We start from the raw sequence: 20,377 nt of genomic DNA, 5'->3' as shown, positions 1-20,377 counted from the left end.
AATTTGGGGAAGCTTTGTGACCCCTGCTATGCGGGAAGCGAGACTAGCTCATCACACTGCCGTAAACACTGAGAAAGTGCTGCTGAGCGGACCCAGAAATGAGCTGCTTTCCCTGGTGAAAAAGTACAGTGAGTTTGGGTACCTGCAGCCAGGACTGCAAGGCTCAGCACCGCAGCTGGCAGGCAGAGCTCCCTCGAGCCACCTGGAGCCAAGCTCCTGCCTAAAGCCCAGAGGCAAGGGCCATCTGGACACGTTTCCTGAGCAGGACCAGCAGCTGAGTTTTGCTTTTTGGTCACTTCTATCTCACAGCTGTCATCTGAGTCCGGTTTTCTCCTCCCTATTGGGAATTTTCAACCCTCATCTTACAGGAAAGAACCCTCTGCAAAGTCTTTTTGGGCCTGGAGAGGAAAGGGATGGTGCGCTTCGTCCTTCTTTCATCACCTGATGTTCTGCAGGTACAAGAAGATGAGATGCCTCGGGCTGCAGAGAAGTGAGCACGAGTGTCCTCAGCAACTGTGCAGTCCCAGGAACGGAGATTTGGGAATTCTGACAGCCAGAGTCTGCTTCAAGGACTTCAAACAGCCACGAGACAGAAGGGCACGCCAAAGCACGCCTGCAGGGTCTGTCCTCCGGTCCGTCAGCCCTTGCTCTCCAGCACTGGGTGACGCACAGACTGCACCTCCCAGGACAGCCCCGCACCACTCTCCTGCTGCCCGAGGAGCGATGGGATGTATCCGGATGGGACGAGGCGCCTGCACCTGACAGAACAGACTTTGGCCCAACTCCTTAAGTTGAATCGGCTGGATGAGAAAACTCACGCCGCAGGAGGGCTGCTTTCTTGTCCCTCGGCGGGTAGGTGAGCTTGCAACCCAATTCTGGGAGAAGAAAGTCAGTTTTTCCACCAACCTGCAGCCTCAGCTGTGCTCTTTGTAACCATGCAGGATAAGGAGCCCTGATTTCGACTCCTACAGCATAATCGTTCTCTGCTTCCCAGCCCAAAGCCCTGCTCCAACACCCTTGTGGCGCCCAGGTGAATTCCCCTAACACCCATGGCACGTAACAGCCCGAGGGCCTAGCGCCGCGACGTGCCAGGGGAGGTTTTACAAACGCTCATTTACAACACAACTCGCCTCAGAGCCCAGCAAACTCACGGTGATGGCAGGCTCTGCCATACCAATTTCTTATCTTTCACTAAGGCTGCACGTAGAAAGGTTCCAGAGATTCCCAAGATGCCCAAAACCTCGCTGCCGGGCAGCCTTATTTACCTGCCGAGTAAAGGAGCCGGTGGGGCACAGCACTGCCACGCTCCTTTCACCCCTTCTTTCCCATTTCGCAAATGCCCAGCAGCAATGCCCCTCCACACCACACACAGTGAGTGTCCCCTGCTGAACCAGCTAGGGATAACCCACGTCGCTGAAGATGCTACAGCCCTTCTCGCCTGAAGAATCTGTTCCCAAGCATGTTAACTGATGTGCGCTGCACACATATTTAACAAAATTCTTTATTTACATTTCAAAACGTAAAAAAAAAAAAAAAAGATGCCAATTATTAAATAATTTCAGAAGAATGTCAAGAGCGCAGATCTGGTCTGCGAAGGACTGGTGCAGCGGGGGGAACTGGCTGGAGTTGGAACTGCACGGGGCCAGCACAGGCCTAACCACCGGTGAAGGAGCACTGCAACGAAGAAGAAACAGGTCTGAAACGTCCGGCAGCCGTTCCCAACTCATCCTACAACAGCAGGACTGCGCAGCAACACTGGATGCCGCTATGGAGATATTCAAGCGAGTGCTGCTTGCTGCATGCACTAGCTCATGTCAAACCCAAGCTAGAGAAGCCAGAAGTCCTCCTGGGTCTCCATGCCAGGCATCTGCATCTACCTCTGAACTTAAAACCAACAGCGCCTGTTTCTCCTGGCTGATTTTAAAGCACCTCGACAAGTAGCGGATTTAGCTGTCTGAAGCTGGGCGAGACGAATGCCGCTCCTGTCTACAGGCAGCTGGGAGGGAGCAGGGTGCAGAAAGGCAGTTCCTAAGACCTGGCTGGGACGTAAGCAAGGTGGCACCAACCTCATACCTAGAAATGACAAGCTTCCAGGCTCAAGCTGGATGTTGGCCAGAGATGACGCACTCCAAATTGAAATGATCAACACGTCCGGGCCCGAGGACAACCCTAAAGGGGCCCGGACCCATCAGCACAGGTCTGTCCATCTGCAAGAAGGCCTGTTGACAAGGCTGTCCCTATCTTCAAAAGCCTATAAACGCCACCAGAAGCACCAGGGAAACGAAAGAATGGTTACGTTCCCTGGTGTCGCTTCATCAAACAGGAGGAGCTCCCAAGAGTCTGAAGCACTGCAGATCTGAAAGACTTCATTATTGAAGCGGGGACGCGTCTTCGTGGGCAATTCCAGATGTCTTTGGAAATCATTTAATGGAAGGTCAAAAACTGTGGGGATTTGCTTTTGTCAGTGCCTGCCTGCCTGCTGAAATTTGAAAAATCAGCAACCAAAAGGCTAATACAGCAGATTTTTGACAAGCTGCAGCCTGACACATTGAAATCTAGACAGATTTGTTTAAATGCTTGTGTTTTTTACAGTGAAGTGGGCGGACAAAGGGAAACAGAATACTGTACGTTAGCCTGAGCTCTGTCTTGAGCCTATTGGTTTAACCATGAAGCCTGAATAATAGTAAGTGTTGGAAACAGCTCCCTTCAGAAGAGGACAGTGGTATTTTTTCGAGTTAAGGTAAGACTATATAACATGATAATTCCTCGGCCCTTCAGTGGTGGCAGTCCTACGGCTGCACTGAGCAAGGAGGCTCAAGTCCTCTCTTTCTCCTCTTCTTTTCTTGATCCCTGCCTGCCCCACAGGTGGATGCTCCGCTTTCTGTGGCAATCGGAGATGTCATCAACCTGCAGGTCAAAGTGAAGCCTCCCACCCCTCCAGCCCGTCTGGGGAACACCAGCTGGATTCCTGCTGCAGTTCCCTTTCATCCACCGGTTTTTAAAACCGAGGCTTCAAGGCAGCCTAACCCCATCGGAGGCACAGCTCCCACAACCCCATCTTCCCCTTGACCGCAGCCGCAAAATCTTATCCCTCTAGCGCTGCCTTTGGTGTCTGCGTAGCTCAGAGGGAAGCCAGCTCAGGGAGTTGAGCTGGCAAAAAACTAACGCTGTTAGAGAGGCATTTTCTGGTGTTTCACTGAGCTGAGTCAGCTCTCTGCAGACTCAAATGAATGTGACAATAAGTCAAGAGAAAAGTAAGGAGCAGAGCAGCCCACAGTTCAATTGCACTGGGTGCCCGTGAAGACCGAGACTTACCACACTTGTGTTTCGTTGCTTCACATCTCCCCACACTGAGAGATCACAACTGGCAGCTTGGGTTTGTTATTTGGACCCGTAGGCACGTTCTGGGGACAAACAAATACGTAACGTTAAACCTTATAAAAGCACAGCAAATCCAGTGAGCGACGGGTACTTGAAGACTGGCTAAGAGGTGTCTGTGCACCATCAGGAACAGGGAAATCTAGACACAGCTCTGCGTAACACAGAGGCATCGTCATGCGTTTTGGCAACGAACCTGGCCCTAAGGCGGTGAACTCTCTGTGTGCGCAGAGGTTTGGGATACAGACCAGACCCTGATCCTTTGAATGGGAGGGAAGGAACAGAGCAAAAACGGGAGAGCTCCTCATGAGATACAGCAGGCATCCTGTCACTTGAGGCTGCTCTGGCTTAAATCTTTAAAGTTACTAATTACAGCTGCAACACGCAAAGCAAACTTGTGTTTGTACAGAAGGGGAATCCAAATAAGAGACAGTCACAAAGCAACCCTCTTTCTGAACCTCTCGTTCTGCTGGACTCGGCTGCTCTTTCACGAGTCTCTTACTTGTTTCCTTTCGTTTGTGCGGTGATGCACAACGCAGGCACACCACAACCCTTCCATCGGTGCTTTTGGTGAAGAGGGCTGGCAACACACGGATTGTATCATGCTGTACAGTTCCTTGCATGCGACCTTTTCTCAATACCTAACGGTTGTCAGCTCTGTTTGCGCCCCACTTTTTGGATTCACTGACGGCAGAGGCCCTTGTGCACATTATCCCATGCGTGTGCCATGAAGTTAGCGTCTGCTGTCTTGAAGAACTCGCTGCTATTTGTTAAATCTACTCATCATCCTGCCGTGACACCCAGTCACAACGTTGGTAGCAACCACCACCCCTGAGCGTATTTATCTTCAGCTTCTGGAAGCCCATCAGAAGATTAGTTTAATTTTTCTTATTAAACATGCTGATCACGGATCAGCAGAACTGATGATTTAGCATCCATTGAATAATCCCAGGCAATGGCACAGAAGTGATCTGCTTTATGCTCTTGTCTGAGTTGCTGATGGAACAGCTTTTCAATTCAGCTTCCTGAACAAATGCAAAGCGTTGCAAATAAAGCCACAAGAACACAATCCCCGCTCAAAGACTAACCAGCAACCACGGGACCATAGCGTTTCTAAAGTCAATCTACATGAGCCTTTGCCTCAACAGATTTCCTGCTATTTTATAATGATGACAACCGATAATACCAGTTATCAACACTGGTATTCCCCGGTATCCTGTAAACAGATAGCGGGAGAGAACAGAACAACCCTCGTTAATCTTCTACGTGACTTTTCAATGTGGACATTCACAGAAAAATAGGTGAATTCAACTTACTTCGATTTTTCTCATGACCAACAGCCCGTCGACAATTTTACCTAGAAGGAGAAAAGGTATCCATTTCAATACGGCCAGTTTTCACCTTTGCTCCCCGCCCCTCGTCGCAGGTACGTGCGTTTTTGTTCCTCCTGAGAAGTCCTGCGCAGTGTATAGCTATTGGGCACTTCAGGGTTCCTTACTGACCTCTGAACTGACGAAGGAAACACTCCCTCTTAAAACATCTTCCACATTGAGAGCAGATTAAGTGCATTTTCCCATGTGTAGAAATCTAGGATTTGAGACCTACTGCCACCAGCTGTACTAAAACACAGCACGAACTACCTCTCTATCTACACAACCTTTGTAACGATGCAAAAACGGCAATGAACGGTATCAGTGTTACTTAAGAATTGGAGGAAGTACTAAGTAGGACATCAGTTTAAAGGCTGGCCTTGAAATCCTACAGCTCAAATGGCAGTAGATGAAAAGTCAGCAGATGTGGTTTCATAGAATTACTATCTAAAGCTGAAAGCTCAGTCCTCCCTGACGGTGGAGAAGAAAGGTATCCCTTCGCTCGTCTGCCTGTCCCTTCTGCACCGGCACGAGGGTTTATGTAGTAACGTGGTACACCGATCAAGGAACCGATCTGGATTAAAGCTAACCTGGGAAAAAAAATGTTTCATTTCAGCACTGATCCATCTCAGTATCTGGCTTCACAGACACCTCCGCTAGCACAAGCAAGGGGGGGAAGAAGAAGCGGTCCACGGCTGTTGATTTTAGCAGCTGCGCCACAGGAGCGTCCGTGAGCTGGTACGCCAGGCCTCCGCTGCAGGTACTCACCGAACACAACGTGTTTTCCGTCCAACCAGTCACATTTGGAGCACGTAATGAAAAACTGACAGCCGTTGGTACTCGGACCACTGTTTGCCTGGGGGTTGAGAATGGCAAAATATGAAAAGTATACAAATTAGGACTTCCCAAAACTGAAGGCAGACGCATCTCACATAGGAAAGAGCTGTTGCTCTAGACCTAGCCTAGCTTATTTTTAGCTTATTGCTACAAAAACCAAAGGAAGCAAGATACTCATCTGCAGGAGAGCGGCCTGTGCTGGGACATGGCACGCCACCAAGTCTGGCAGTGCCAGCGTGCACAAGAGCCACGCCATTTATTATACTTCTGTGAAGGCATGTTCAGCACAAGACTGTGCTGAAATCCGGGCTCTAGAGCATGCTCCTGAAAAAAGGCTAAATTTTTTGACGATGAGTACTTACTGCTGCCGTATTGTCCTGGGGAAAACTGAAAGCCAGGAACCAGGGCAGAAAAAAAGCAGCTGATTTCTGCTACTTGGAAAGTTTCCTCAGAATAAAAAAAAAGAACAGGTGTCTGTTCTGATGATCAGGATGACAAAGGTAACAATCATATTGGCACAGGGTTCACAAGAAGGGTGTCACGCAGATGTGAAATTTAATTTGCACCCGAGCATTTGCGCTCTGCTAAGAAAACTTCCCTGCAACACTGAAGTCCATTTCAATTTTTCCAAGCTCTTTTGACAACCAGGAGGTACCGAAGCATGTTTCTGTGCTAAGTGAACTGGGCAAGTTTTGCAGATGCAGGACTGCACGGGACACAGTCACATTGGATCTTTTACTTACTGCTAGCCACCTTTGGAAGGATCCAGCTGGGACGGACTATGGTTTGGCCCAGCAGAATGACTCCAGAGCCACGCTGCTTTAACACAAAGCTGGTAATACCAGCGTGGGATACCTTCTCCCACACTACAGCATGCTGTTTGCTTAGCTGTGTTGTGACACCTCTTTTTGGGCCATGTTTTGAACTGGATGAACAACTAATCCAAACGGTAAATGCCCAAAGCAAGTGGTTTTAAGGACAGGACAGCTGAAAGAGCTGGGGAAGAAGCAGTTCTGCATAGGAACACACCGAAGCACTGGCTCCACTTGCTTTCTATTGCAAAAGTCAGTGTATTGTTCCTACCAGACAACATGCAATGGTTGCAGTTTTTCCCACAATGTTGAACAGGAAGCGTATGTTATAAAAGATACCATGGTAATGCTGCTATGGCTTTGAAACTCCCAAATCTCTTTGTTTCATCCTTGCTGAGGTCAGTGTTTGATAACAGCATCAGGGAAAAAAATAACACCACCACTTGCCACTGTAGGAAAACTCTAAGAATCAAGTTATTCTGAAAGCTGATCAAAGCCAGCCCCAGCACTCGGACAGGTAAAAAAAGAAAGGATGCTGCAGGATCGGGACTGTTGTGTTACTCAACACATTAACCCATGAGTAGCCTTCTGACTAGTAGTTACGAAGCAGGTCTTTCAGACCTCGTATCCAATGGTGGATATTTCTGTTGTCTGGCGAATAGTTTATACGCTTGGGAAAAGGGCACAGAGAAAGTACCAAAAGCTTTTTTAGACTCACCATGGAGAGCAGCCCAGGAGCAGAGTGTTTCAGCTTGAAGTTTTCATCTGCAAAAGGACCCCTATATATACTGGCTACTCCAGTGCCATCTCCCTGCATGAGAGAGGTGCCCAGTCAGCCACAGCATTCAATTCAATTTAAAATCTAAATTTAAAATCCCTAAGCAAAAGGACAGGGTTAAACTCAGCCCAAAATGGATGCTGTACTGCCATTTATATACACCAGCAGTGAACATATTCAATGTTTCATTTCTGAAGAGGAACAGAGACTGGTTTCTAACTATCCGGTACATCGTTTGCCATCCATATGTTGGCAGAAACCCCCCGAGACAGTAAGCATTAAGTACAAGCCTCCCAGAGTGAGATGGAGGCTATAGATCGCTTGGTATGGACCCACCTGGACTGGCAGGGAAAAGGGAGGGGATGTAGAAGTATGGGCTGGTGTGACAAGGAAAGCAGAAGTGGTTGTGTGGAAAAAGTCAGCAGATGGTACGCTTACTTATTTCACCTTATTTTCTGTGATTTTACTGGAAATAGGGAAGCGATGTCTGTTCAGCAGGGACAGTTTCTACAATACAGTTTCTAATTTTTGCTGTACTTTCTAGCAAGTCGAGACATCTTGTACTTGCTACAAGCCCTAGCACTCAGATCTCAAGACCCTTATAAATTAAAGCAGCATGGTCCATAACAGCTGCGGACCGCAAGCTTTGACTGCTCACGGGTTTAAAACCTTGCAGAAGCCTGACGCACGGTTCACGTAAGACACGCAGCTTGTGCGACTGCTGAAAGGCCACTCTGCTCTTCGGTCCAGCGTTGCAGAGATGCTCCTGGACGATGCCAAAAGGACCGGGCAGGGACCCTTCAGCAGAACAGCCTTAAAGATGCTGCAGTGGGGAACCCTTCAGGGAAAGCTGCAGAAGCAGCGCAAACAGGTACCTCTGGCACGGTCAGTTAAATTTCCTATTCTGACAGTAATTTCCCTTTCTGTGTTGGTTTTCCCCTTCTGTGTCGCTCCAGCCCCGTTTCTTCTGCCTTGCTGCAACCTGTCTCCCTTCAGTGCCTTTCTACTTAACGTATACTTTCTTTATTAGGCCAAACTTAACAGGAAAATAAGATCCCAGTAATACACCGTGCGCAGCTCCACACCTTTTGCTCTGCTTGCCTAGCCCTTGCTCCTCTTCTTCCTATTCTCTCTGGTTTTCTGAAACTGTCAGCTCTGAGACAGGAACACGTACCCTGTCCTAGTGGTCAATGCCACCGTTCTTGCTCCCCGAGTGGCTTTGCCAGAAGTGTAATTTATAAATTACAAATACTGGTGCAACCTGTAATGCTTGTTGAGCTTCAGTGGAAGTACTAAAGCCCACTGGGACATCTGAGCAGCATCACAATTAGCGACTGCCTAAAAACCTGGCGTGGCTGAGCCACCCGCTGTGCGGTCAGTTCTCTCAGTGACTTGCATACAGCCAAGCTTTATAAATTTCGTATTGAAAAAGCTTTATCAACCCCCTCATAGTTTGAAACACTTCCAGAAATAAAATCATTTTCCTGGGTCCTAGGACAGTGAAGAGACCCAGCGGTCGTCCGGCCTTCCCCATACGCTCTGCTTACCCCCACGTCAGAGCGTGACCACCACTGCGGGCACAAAGGCTTCTATTTTGAGACAATTCAATAACAAAAAAGTTAGTTTTGATTTAAACTCTCTCTTGCGCTCAATGCTTGGTTCTGTACTTTGGGTCTCTCTCCACAAAGCTAGTAGAAATTCGCAGGGTGTCTTCTTTGGGGGGGACAGGAGAAGGGGGAAGGACAACAGGGTAAAAAAAAAAAAAAATCTCTGCAAGTTTGAAAAGCCTCTAAGCTGTACTGCCACGCTCTGTTCCGAGAGGAAATATTTTGGGAAGGAGAAGGTATGTTCACTCAAGACTCCAGATTTGTTTTCAAGTACACTACAGTCTGTCGCAGTAAGATGGCAGCAATGCTACGAGGAAACTTCCAGTTCCTACCGGGTACCTCAAGAGAGCCAACAGATCCCACAAATCGGCACGGACCCTTGGAAACAGTCGCATATTACACCGTGTAGGAAAAGTACCAAAGGAATATAGAAGTACATACGTTTACAAAGTCACCTCCTTGGATCATGAAATCCTTTATTACCCTGAAGAAGTAAAAGAATATTTAGGTCTCAGGAGACAAATGCCTCGAGAAGGTTAATATGTGGTAAAAAGGGGTTCTGCTTCACAGCACAACAGAAGTTCTCGGGGTCTATGAATGCTACAGCCTAAAATCTACAACAAATACGAACTACGGGTTGCTATCGGGTAATTTGAGACCCATTGCTGTTCGACCAGGGAGAGCGATTAGGGAACAGATGCCAGAAAATGATCTCCGACCTGGCACAGCAGGAGCGGGGGATCCCTCCCAGTGACCCCAGCGTACACAGCTGACAGCCCCCCAAACCCACCCAAGGACGGTATCAGCCGTGACCTACAAATGCCTCCCAGACCGTAATGCCTTGAGGCAGGTCTCAAAACCACATCTAGCTCAGACTGCTAGTTAAGTGCCGAAACAAAAGCAGATTAATTACCTGTGGAAAGTGCTTCCTTTATAACCTATAGGGACACCATCTTTCCTGCAAGGAAATAAAAAGGAAAATCACTGCAACTGCAATATCCCAACACAAAACCCTGCCAGGAACTGAGTCCCCCAGGGCTGCCCTCTACGTTAGGAGCTGCCTCGGCAGACAACCAGGCAGCCCAGCTGCTGGGGCCCGGCCCTGAGCTGGTGCTGTCAGAGGCCAAGGGAAACCTGCAGCGGGCTCTGCCCGTGAAACGACACGGTTCCCTCCAACATCGATCCCATCATCTGGACGGGATGCCACTGGTAGCAGGAGCGGGTGGGATTTGCAGACAGGGCTTTTTAGAGCAACCTGAGCACAAACAAAGCCATGCCTAAAAGGGAATGTCTGCCATCTCCGCGACTGACCGAGCCTGTCACAATTTCACCAGAGTAGATCTCTGTAACTCTTTCATTTTGCACTGGTACAGTAAGAAAAACTTCCAAGCGAGCCTTCTTCCCACTCACCCAGCCCTGTTTCTCTGAGGAGGCTACTTAAAAGCACACTATCACCCACTTACCTGAATTCACCCGTACAAAACTGCCTGGAAAACAAAAAAAGAGCCGAGCGTGAGCCCCATTGGAACTCCGAGGACACAGAGGGCTGCATTCAGCAAACACGCGCTGACCGTTGGGCAGGACTGTCCTTACTGCACCGGGGATATCCCCCATGAAACGGGAACCAGCAGTAAGTCCTCCCCACTTCCATTTCAAAACAGAGGTCTGCACTTTGTGCAGTTGAGGAGGTCAGATATTTAACACCGAGGTTGTAAGAGACGGAACGTGGACCAAGCACCCTGTTTCACAGAGAACAGGGTATATTCATTTCTCCCGTGCAAGTGGGATGTCCAGGTGGCACATCCTTCGGCCAGCGGCAGAGAACTCTACCATGACATTAAGGCACTGCCTTTTATAAACGCACCGAGCGTATCAGAAGCTCCACAGAGGGAGCAGAGAGGCACTGGAGTCCTTCACCTTCCAGCCAGATGGGCTCCCCTCAGGGATGCTGCACATCTCTCTGGGAACGGAGAGAGGAGCAAAGCAGCTGCAGCGGTTCTGGGGGGCAGGCAGTCGCTCTGCCACCAGAGACACTCCTGCACCGTAAAGCCTCGCAGCCCGGGTCCGGGCTGAGCCGCAGGGAACGCCGGCTGCTCCCTACCTGAAGTTCTCTGCCGTTTTGGGTACGACGTCGGCGAACAGCTCGATCTTCATGCGGCCGACCTCCTGGGGAGACGGTGGCCAGATCGGCCTTCTGGGCCCCGCTCCCACGCGCCAGCCTCCCCACCTCCGCACCCGGGGAACTCCCACAAATTCAGCCTCCTGCTGCAACCCCCCATCCCTGCGAGCCCCCTCCTGAGGCACCCTGCACCCCTCCCCTGCAGCACTGCTGCAAGCCCTTCCCGTTGCACCCCTGTAACCCCGCAGCCCCTCGACGCCCCCCTGCAACTCCTTCCCGCTGCACCCCCGCAGTGAACCCCCGACGCCCCCGTGCACCCCCGCTTTGCGCTCCTACCCCCCCAAAGAACCCCTGCAGCCCCCCGCCCTGCACCCCTGCAGCCCCTCGCCCTGCACCCCTGCAGCCCCCGGCCCTGCACCCCTGCAGCCCCCTCCCCGCTCCCTGGGGGCCCCGTTCCCGGTGCTCCCCTGCCAGCCCCCGCCCCGCTGCACCCCCACGACCCCCGTTGCTCCCCCGCAGGCCCCGGCCCGGCCCCAGCCTCCGCCGCGCAGCTCCCGAGCCCCGCAGCTCCCGGGCCGGGGCCGGGGCCGGGGCCGGGGCGGCGGCAGCGCCCTCGCCCACCTGCCCGCCGATGGTGACATCGAAGAAGACGACGGGGTTGTTGGGGTTGGAAGCCAGCACCGCCATTGCGGTCGCCTCTCCCGGAAGCGGAAGTGGCAGCGGAAGCGGAAGCGGAAGCGCAGGCAGCAGCGGCAGGCGGCAGGGGGCAGGAGCAGCAGGCAGCAGCAAGGGGCCGCAGCAGCAGCAGCAGCAGCAGGCAGCAGCAGGCAGCAGTGGGCAGGAGCAGCAGGGGGCAGCAGCAGGAGGCAGCAGCAGGCAGCAGCAGCGGGCAGCAGCAGGCAGCAGTGGGCAGCAGCAGCAGTGGGCAGCAGCAGCAGGCAGCAGCAGCAGCAGCGGGCAGCAGCAGGCAGCAGCGGGCAGGAGCAGCAGGAGGCAGCAGCAGGCAGCAGCAGGCAGCAGCAGGCAGCAGCAGGCAGCAGCAGGCAGCCCCGCCCCACGGCCGGCATTGCGGGGAGCCGGTGACCCAAGAGCATTTCGCCTCTGGACCCGGCGTCCCTGCAGGCAGTCCTGCGACAGTCGCTGAGCCCTGGCGCCAGGAGGGTGCCGGAGACGTGCCAGAGGCGTTCGGGGGTCCCTCCCAGGGCAGACCGTCCTCCACGAACTGCTCCATCGTGGGTCCTGCCCACGGGCTGCAGTTCCTCACCAGCTGCCCCAGCGTGGGTCCCTTCCACGGGTGCAGCCCTTCAGGAGCAGACTCCTCCAGCATGGGTCCCCTGCGGGGTCACCGGTCCTTCCAGCAAACCTGCTCCAGCCTGGGCTCCTCTCCACAGGGCCACGGGTCCTGCCAGGAGCCTGCTCCAGCGTGGGCTTCCCACGGGGTCACAGCCTCCTCCACACGTCCCCCTGCTCCGGTGTGGGGTCCTCCATGGGCTGCAGGTGGATCTCTGCTCCACCATGGAACTCCATGGGCTGCAGGGCACAGCCTGCCTCACCATGGTCTGCACCACGGGCTGCAGGGTAATCTCTGCTCCGGCCCCTGGAGCACCTCCTGCCCTCGTTCTGCACTGACCTGGGTGCCTGCAGGGTTGTTCCTCTCGCATATTCTCACTCCTCTTTTTTGGCTGCAGTTGCTGTTGTGCAGTTTCCCCCCCCCCCCCGTTCTTAAATACGTTCTCCCAGCGGTGCTGCCACCGTCGCTGATGGGCTCAGCCTTGGCCAGCAGCGGGTCCATCTTGGAGCCGGTGGCGTTGGCTCTATCAGAGGTAGGGCAGGCTTCTAGCAGCTTCTCACCGAAGCCACCCCTGTAGCCCCCCGCTACCAAAACCTTGCCACCCAAACCCAATGCACCCTTATGGACAGCTCCAAGCTTCCCAGAAGCAAAGCCCTTATTTCCAGGGCTGGGCTGCTGCCCTCCATCCATTGGTGCCGGCTCCGCCGGGGAAACCCCTGCCTGCTCCCTCCAGGATGGCTCCCTGCCGCTGGGGCTTTCCTGGGAAGCTTGGCAGGGCCGTGCTTCAGCAGGGTTCAGGGCCTGGTTTTCAAGCATGCCTCCTCCTTGATTTGTGCAGACATATTGCAGTGCAGAGGGTAGATATGAAATCTCCAATGGCCAGGTTGAGATTTGCATGGGCTCTGGCAAGTGGCACCTGAGCAGAAGGTCTTGACGTGCATCAAGGCGACCATGAAAGTCTTTGCGTGGGCCTTGATGGAAGGCAAGGACTTCGACTTTGTCTTCAAGAACTTCGGCATCCTGGTGTGCCGAGGAAGGAGAGCAGTCATGAGGTTCTTCGAAGAGCTGCTCCGAGACGTGGATAAGAGCGGGGTCCTGGCTGATGCTTTTCTCTGTGTACGTTTGTCATGTTTTCAGTGCTCCCTCTAACTCCCTTGCAGCTGGATCAAAACCATGACCTTGGGCAGGTTTTCCACTGTACTCGTGGCTGGCGTGCCCTCCTGCTTCCAGAAAGCCATGCCTCAGGGATGAGCTTATTATCGGGGGTATCTGGAAAGGTGACGGATGGGACCAGAGTCCCCAGAAAGGTGCATCCAGGGGCCTGGAGATGCCCTGAAACACACACCCTGTGAGAATGGGACACAGTGAAACATCAAGCTGTTTGGGGTGCCCCGAAAGGGACACCCAGGGGGCTGGGGCAGCCAAAGGCACAGCGAGGGGGCTGGGGATGCACTAAAACGCACGATGTGGAGCTGACACGCACACCGAGGGGTGTGGGAGAAGCCAAAAGGCACATCCAGGGGGCTGTGACAAACCGAAAATCACATCGGGAAGTGCTGTGCAGCCCGAAAGGCCCCCTGAGGGGTGCGGGGAGGCCCAACAGGCACACCCGGGGCTCCAGGGCGCACCGAGAGGCACGCTCGGGGGGACTGGGCACACCAGAAGGCAAACCAAGGCGTAGGGGCTTTCCCATCGCTGTCCCGCAGCCGGCCGCAGCGCCCAGGCACGGCTGTTCCCTCGGGGGCAGCTGGGGAGGCCCGGTCCCAGTCCTGGGCTGGGGTGACGTCCCTGGGGGCTCACCCTGGGGACGGGGATGTTTGGGGGAGGCGAAGGCTTGAAAGGCGTGCTTGCTTTCAGACAACCAAGCAGCTTTTCCCTGCGTTGAAATACAAACTGCAGGGATTACAGCTAAGAGCTCGATCCATACATGTGATTGAGTTTCACAGAGATTTTATAATGAAGGCAAAGCCTCTGTCATTGAACGTTTTAACGGGATGCTCAGAGCAGAGATGTGGAGGTATCGTGCAGCACACACCACTTTTTGCTACGTTATTTGCTATCGAGTTCATGAAGAGCTGTAAGCAGAGCTTCCACAAGCACTACCAGAGCCAGGCCTGCAGATGTGAACGCTTCAAACTCATCGAGAGTTTAGAAAAGTGTATATGGCGGTGCTTTTAAAGACTCCGTGCCTCTGCTCAAAAAGGAGCCCATGTCAGGGTGTCTAGAATGAAAGGCAGATTTGGGAAAGGTTATGAAGAAACGTTCACAAACGAAACGTTCATAGTAGCTGAAATTGTGAGGACAGATACTTGCGTACCGCTTAATGATCACAAAGCAACTGAGGGGCCATTTTATACGGAAGAACTTCAAAAAGTGAACCCTGACAAAGACAGATTCTACAAAAGCGCCATCGTTGCTGCAAGAGGGAATGGAAGAAAGAAACAGCTTGCTGGTGAAGTGATGTGGCTGGTAACAGAAATTTAACAGTTGGGCAGAAGCCGCGCAAGTCCAGGCTTGGCAGTGGAGCAGGGGAGAAAAGAATCATAGAATCATAGAGTCACAGAATCGTTTAGGTTGGAAAAGACCCCTTCAGATCATCGAGTCCAACCGTTAACCCAGCACTGCCAAGCCCACCACTAAACCGTGTCCTCGAGCACCACGTCTGCCCTTCTTTTAAATCCCCCCAGGGATGGGGACTCACCCACGTCCCTGGGGCAGCCTGGGCCAGGGCCTGGCAGCCCTTTGGGTGAAGAAGTTTTTCCTAATATCCAACCCAAACCTCCCCTGGCGCAGGTTGAGGCCGTTCCCTCTCGTCCCATCGCTTATTACTGAGGAGAAGAGACCAACCCCCACCTCACTAAAATAATTTGGGTTGGAAGGGACCTTTAAAGCCCATCCAGTCCAACCCCACTGCAATAAACAGAGACATCTTCAACCAGACCAGGTTGCTCAGAGCCCCGTCCAACCTGGCCTTGAATGTTTCCAAGGATGGGGCATCCACAACCTCTCTGGGCAACCCCTTCCAGCGTTTCACCACCCTCACTGCAGAAAATGTCTTCCTTCTATCTAGCCTAAATCTACCTTCCTTTAGTTTAAAACCATTACCCCTTGTCCTGTCCCTACAAGCCTTGGTAAAAAGCTGTCCCCATCTTTATTGTAGGCCCCCTTTAAGTATTGAAAGGCCGCAAGAAGGTCTCCCCGCAGCCTTCTCTTCTCCAGGCTGAACAACCCCAACTCTCCTTTCCTCACAGCAGAAGTGCTCCATCCCTCTGATCATTTTTGTGGCCTCCCCTGGCCCCGCTCCCACAGCTCCATGTCCTTCCCATGCTGGGGGCCCCCGAGCTGGACGCAGGGCTCCAGGGGGGTCTCCCCAGAGCGGAGCAGAGGGGCAGAATCACCTCCCTTCACCTTCTGGCCACGCTGCTTTTGATGCAGCCCAGGGTACGGTTGGCTTTCTGGGCTGCGAGAGCACATTGCTGGCTCGTGTCCAGCTTTTCATCTATCAGTCTCCCCAAGTCTTTCTCGGCAGGGCTGCACTCAATCCCTTCATCCCCCAGCATGTATTGATACTGGGGATTGCCCCGACCCAGGTGCAGGACCCTGCACTTGGCCTTGTTGAACCCCATGAGGTTCACACAGGCCCATGTCTCCAGCCTGCCCAGGTCCCTCTGGACGGCATCCCGTCCCTCAGGCCTGGCACCTGCACCCCTCAGCTTGGTGTCATCTGCAAACTTGCTGAGGGTGCACTCGATCCTGCTGTCTGTGTCACTGATGAAGATATTGAACAGCGCTGGCCCCAGTACGGACCCCTGAGGGACACCACTCATCACTCATCTCCATCCAGACATTGAGCTGTTGGCCACTACTCTCTGGATGCGACCATCCAGCCAATTCCTTATCCACCAAATCCATATCCTTCCAATTTAGAGAGAAGGATGTTGTGGGAGACCGTGCCAAAGGCCTCACAGAAGTCCAGAGAGATGACATCCGTAGCTCTTCCCTCGTCCACTGATGCAGTCACTCCATCATGGAAGGCCACTGGGTTGGTCAGGGAGGACTTGCCCTTGGTGAAGCCATGCTGGCTGTCTCCCATCACCTCCCTGTCCTCCGTGTGCCTTAGCACAGCTTCTAGGAGTATCTGTGCCATGATCTTCCCAGGCACAGAGGGGAGGCTGACAGGTCGGGAGTTCCCAGCATCCTCCTTTCGAACCTTTTTGAAAATGGGTGCAATATTTCCCTTTTTCCAGTCCCCAGGGACTCCACTTGACCGCCATTATGCATTCACATAACCGGTGTGGAGAGCACTGGCCAGTTATTTTCCTGGCAGACCAGAACGGCATGGAGTTTTTTTGACAAAGAAAACCCATGTGAGCGTGATTCTCTGTGATCCCCAGGCCCTGGGTGTGGCTTTTGGGGCACCCCAGTGCCATCTGTGGGCACCCCACCAGTGCCCGGATCCTTCGCCTTCCCCTGACGGCACCCAGAAAGCCTCGGTTCGCCGTACCCTTCCTTACCTCTGGCAGCACTCGGAGCCCCTCCATTCCCCACGGTCTCCGTTCACGGCTCCTCTATGACCCTGGCTGCAGGCTCGCAGCCTCCCTTTCCCCTAGGTTCATGCGCACGTCCCCTCCAGTCCCCTCCGTGGCATTCACGTGCCGACCCTTCCCCTCCTGGGAGGCTCAGAGTCCCTTCCTTCCCTCCACCCACGCTTAGATGTCCTCCTCAATTCCCATCCCTGTGAGCTCCGATGCCCTCCCTGCACCTTGCTGGGCACTGCCCTCCCCTCCTCTCCCCTTCTTGCACGCCCGCATCTCCGCTCTTCCCGTCTGAGCTACTCAGCTCCCACACTGGGCGAGACTGGGCCGAGCTGCCTCTGCACGGTCAGTGCGAGGGGTGCTGGGGATGGGCAGCACTGTGTGGGCAGGTTGCTTTTGCGCAAGAATGGGCCGTCGCACGGCATCGTTAACAGCCCGTCCATGCCAAAGCCCTGCCAGTGAACGTCCTTGCAGGCACAGGTTGCTGACCACAGCCGGGAGCAGGCCCCCGGCTGTCTTTATTTGGCATCTCCCGGAGGAATACGGTGTATGGAAAGGCCCCATGCAGCTAAGGGCTCCGCTGCTGCAGAGGAGGCAGCGCCGTGCTCGAGTCCCACGCGCCGCCGTAATGGCCTCGTGCTTTTTAGCGGGGCTCTCGGAGCTCCATCTTCTTCGCCAAGCTAAAGGAGAAACCAAAAGGTGTTCAGCTGGACGTCCAGAGAAGAGGGCAGAGACCTCCTGCCCACCAGCTCTGGTCTTGGAGGCCTTCTGTGGTCTCCAAGACAAGCCCTGCCCTGCAGACCCAGGCCCATCAGCCGAGAGCTGGCAGAGGAGAGGCCAAACCCCGGCGGAACCCACCCCTGTCCCCATCCGCCCCTCTTCTGCCTGCGGACATCTCCCTGGGGCTGGAAGGCAGCTGTGACTCAGGGGCACAGCCTCAGGACCCCGCTGCTCTCCTGCCAGCCAGCTGCCAGGAACACACAGTCCTTCCCGGCTGCTGCTGCCCGGGCAAGGGAGGAAAATGCCGCAGTGGGAGAATGCCTCCCGTACCTGGAGCTATCTACCAGTGGAACTGCTTCAGGGCCATTGCCCGCAGCCTGTTGAGCTCTACAGTCCTCCTCCACTCCTCCTGGCGGGCTCTGTACGGCTCCAGGTTTGCGAGCACTTGCCTTGCTCGTGGCGGCCGGAGGCTGCAACAGCAGGGACAAATTCCCTCTCGCACCCTGCCCCGGCCCCTGCGCCCAGGCTGGGGCTGCCAAGACACCGGGCACCGGGGCTAACCCCGGGTATGCCCGTGTCAGGAGAAATCGGGTCCCTGACCCCGCAGATCGACGGTCTCTGCTCCTTGACTCTCCCCGGCCTTGCCGGGAGCTGCTGCGCACTTACTCGGGCCGTGGCGTCCCCAGCCACGGGGCCGGTGTCTTCCCCCTCTCTGCCCAGGGATGGCAGCGAGACATCCCCTCCCCATCTCTCTTGCCCCAGGAGATGGCTTCCTCCCGTCCTGCCTGTGCTTTCGCCCTCTCCTGCCTGGTACTTTTGAGCGAGGGGAAGCGCAGTGACAAGTCAGGCCAACGCACTTGGGGTATTTGGGACTGCCGCCTCGCCTGGGTGGGAAGAAGAGGAACATTTGGGCCCAGCTCTCAAGGGGCAAGACAGAAAGGAAGAGCCAGAAGGAGTGATGGGATGAACACGTCCGCAGGGTAGGAGTTGGCTCTCCACAGAGCCGTGCTTTCCCACACGTGACATTACGTCCACCTGTACCACGTACCACCGCTGCTCCCATCTCACTGTCCAGATCAGGGAGCCTGTCTTCAGGACAGTCCGTCACTTCGACCTGCTGGCGTTTCTCTGCACGGCTCCCCTCGACTGGCGGCAGCACGCTGCAAACACACCGCACGAGGAGCTTGCACGAGAGCAGCAGGAGCCTGTTCTTCAGCTGCCGCTCACCGACCGACCCCGCGCAGGCAGCACGAGGCAGCGCTGCACGAGAGCTATGCCTGGGCTACGAAACGCCCTCAAGTCAAAACCAGGACGAGACAGCCATCAGCTGTGCCGCTCAGGTGTGGCTGCAGAGTCTCACCTCACAGTAGCCGCTGCCGTCCCCGCTTTTCTCCTCTTTTCTCCCGTGAGACCACGGCCACTTGTCCGGACGGGAGAAAGGCGCCCTCGGGCGAGCAGCCGCTTGCCGGGAGGAGCCGCTGGAAGCACAAAACCGGGAAGCTCTTCACAGCTGCCCCTCTGGGACGCTTCCCGCAAGACCGACACGCCATCTGGGCACGCCGGCGCTGCTGGTGCCGGGCCTGGGCTCCCCAGCCCTTGGAGTCAGGCTTCCTAGGACGGGCTCGGTCCTTTCCGACTACCGCTACTTCCCAGCCCTCCCTTTACAGGGCCACGCTGCTCCCTGAGCAGTTCCTGCCCCATCGCTTCCTTGCTTGGGTCCCCATTTGGAAAAGGGGGTGAGCTGGGACGCGCTGGTCGCTTTGGAGAACCTCTCCCATTGGGGAGGTGGAGTCGTATGTGAGGAACACGCTCTCGCGACGCTACGCGACATCGTTGTGCTGTTACGGTACCTTGTCGGGCAGCCTTTTCAGGCAGTTCTTTTTCGGACACCTTATTTTTGTAGACAAACCTGCAAATAAGAAGGTGCCAGTGGTTTCAATAAGGGGCAACATAGTCCCCTGCAGCCCCCACTACGAAGCTGCTCGAGAGCTGAGCCGCTGTCAAGTCTCCGGTTTTGCAAAGCAGAAGATACAACGAGGTGGCAGTGGATATTAGGAAACGAGCGTCACCACCCTCCGTTATGAAAATGATGACATCTTGGGCTTGGTTTGTGTGGGTTTTTCTCTATCTCATTCTCACCCAAAGGAAAGGGAAGGACCACAGGAAGCTTTATGGAAAATGGCCCCTCGCTGCCTCTCCACGCCCCACGCAGGTGGGAAGGTAAAGCAGGCCCTCTTCCCTGGGGCTCCACCTGACGACACCCCGCTTCCCAAAGGAGAAGTGACCATGGACTTCACGGAGAAGCGCTCCTTGGGCACAGGTGCTCCGCACCAGCTTCAGGAGGAGACCAGCCCCAGTAGCTTGGTCCTTGGCACCTCTGGGTGGTCGGACCGAAGAGGGGCCGAGAAGCTGCTTGCTTGGTCGGTCCAGGGCAACAGGAGCAACCATACTCACTGTGGGAACACGAAGATCCCCCCAGGAGGCATCTGGAAAACCGCTGTTTCCGTGCGGGCTACAACCAAGGGCCTCAGGCTTGATTTCTGCAAGAAGGACAGAGACGGGGGATTGAACATGCCCAAGGTCATGGCTCTGACCCGGCTGCAAAGGACTTGGAGGGAGCACTGAAAACATGACAAACTCACTTGGAGGAAAGCGTTTGCCAGGACCCCGCTCTTATCCACGTCTTGGAGCAGGTCTTCGAAGAACCTCATGACCACTCTCCTTCCTCGGCACACCAGGATGCCGAAGTTCTTGAAGACAAAGTCGAAGTCCTTGCCTTCCGTCAAGGCCCACGCAAGGACTTTCACGGTCGCCTCGACGCACTTCCAGACCTTTTTCTCAGGGATGTGGAGGCGGAAGGCGGCCTCGGCGTAGATCAGCTTTGCAACTTCCAGTTCCTCTGTGAAGAAACCGCCCGGTGACCAAGTCAC

General features: G+C 54.4%; 1 protein-coding gene across 5 annotated transcripts; it reads right to left on the bottom strand.

Moving 5' to 3' along the window:
• Positions 1-1,529: 1,529 nt before the first annotated feature.
• On the bottom strand, positions 1,530-11,604 carry PPIH (peptidylprolyl isomerase H). 5 transcript variants are annotated; one of them, XM_082328899.1, is made up of 10 exons: positions 11,523-11,600; positions 10,884-10,948; positions 10,246-10,269; positions 9,696-9,740; positions 9,224-9,266; positions 7,116-7,208; positions 5,517-5,604; positions 4,695-4,735; positions 3,316-3,404; positions 1,530-1,674 (listed from the first exon to the last, which is right to left on the bottom strand). In XM_082328899.1, the coding sequence occupies exons 1-9, from the start codon at positions 11,586-11,588 to the stop codon at positions 3,336-3,338; spliced, it is 534 nt and encodes a 177-aa protein (XP_082185025.1). In that variant the 5' UTR covers positions 11,589-11,600; the 3' UTR covers positions 1,530-1,674; positions 3,316-3,335. The 5 variants fall into 5 exon arrangements, 4 of the variants coding, with proteins under 4 accessions (XP_082185025.1, XP_082185026.1, XP_082185024.1 ...); XR_014230034.1 differs by lacking the exon at positions 1,530-1,674 and having other exon boundaries at positions 3,385-3,404; positions 5,339-5,604; XM_082328900.1 differs by lacking the exons at positions 1,530-1,674; positions 3,316-3,404; positions 4,695-4,735 and having other exon boundaries at positions 4,743-5,604; positions 10,246-10,521; positions 10,647-10,948; positions 11,523-11,604.
• Positions 11,605-20,377: the final 8,773 nt, after the last annotated feature.

Source organism: Platalea leucorodia, assembly GCF_965183815.1.
Source record: "Platalea leucorodia genome assembly, chromosome: 17".
Lineage (NCBI taxonomy): Eukaryota > Metazoa > Chordata > Aves > Pelecaniformes > Threskiornithidae > Platalea > Platalea leucorodia.
Note: the sequence above shows the minus strand (reverse complement) of the source record. Positions and strands in the feature narration are given on the sequence as shown.

Excerpts from the sequence above, each read along its gene's own strand:
- PPIH (XM_082328898.1), bottom strand. The coding sequence starts at position 11,588 with ATGGCGGTGCTGGCTTCCAACCCCAACAACCCCGTCGTCTTCTTCGAT. Across the intron at positions 10,949-11,522 it reads ATGTCACCATCGGCGGGCAG|GAGGTCGGCCGCATGAAGAT; the intron begins GTGGGCGAGGGC and ends CCGTCTCCCCAG. Across the intron at positions 9,267-9,695 it reads AAAGGAAGCACTTTCCACAG|GGTAATAAAGGATTTCATGA; the intron begins GTAATTAATCTG and ends TTACTTCTTCAG.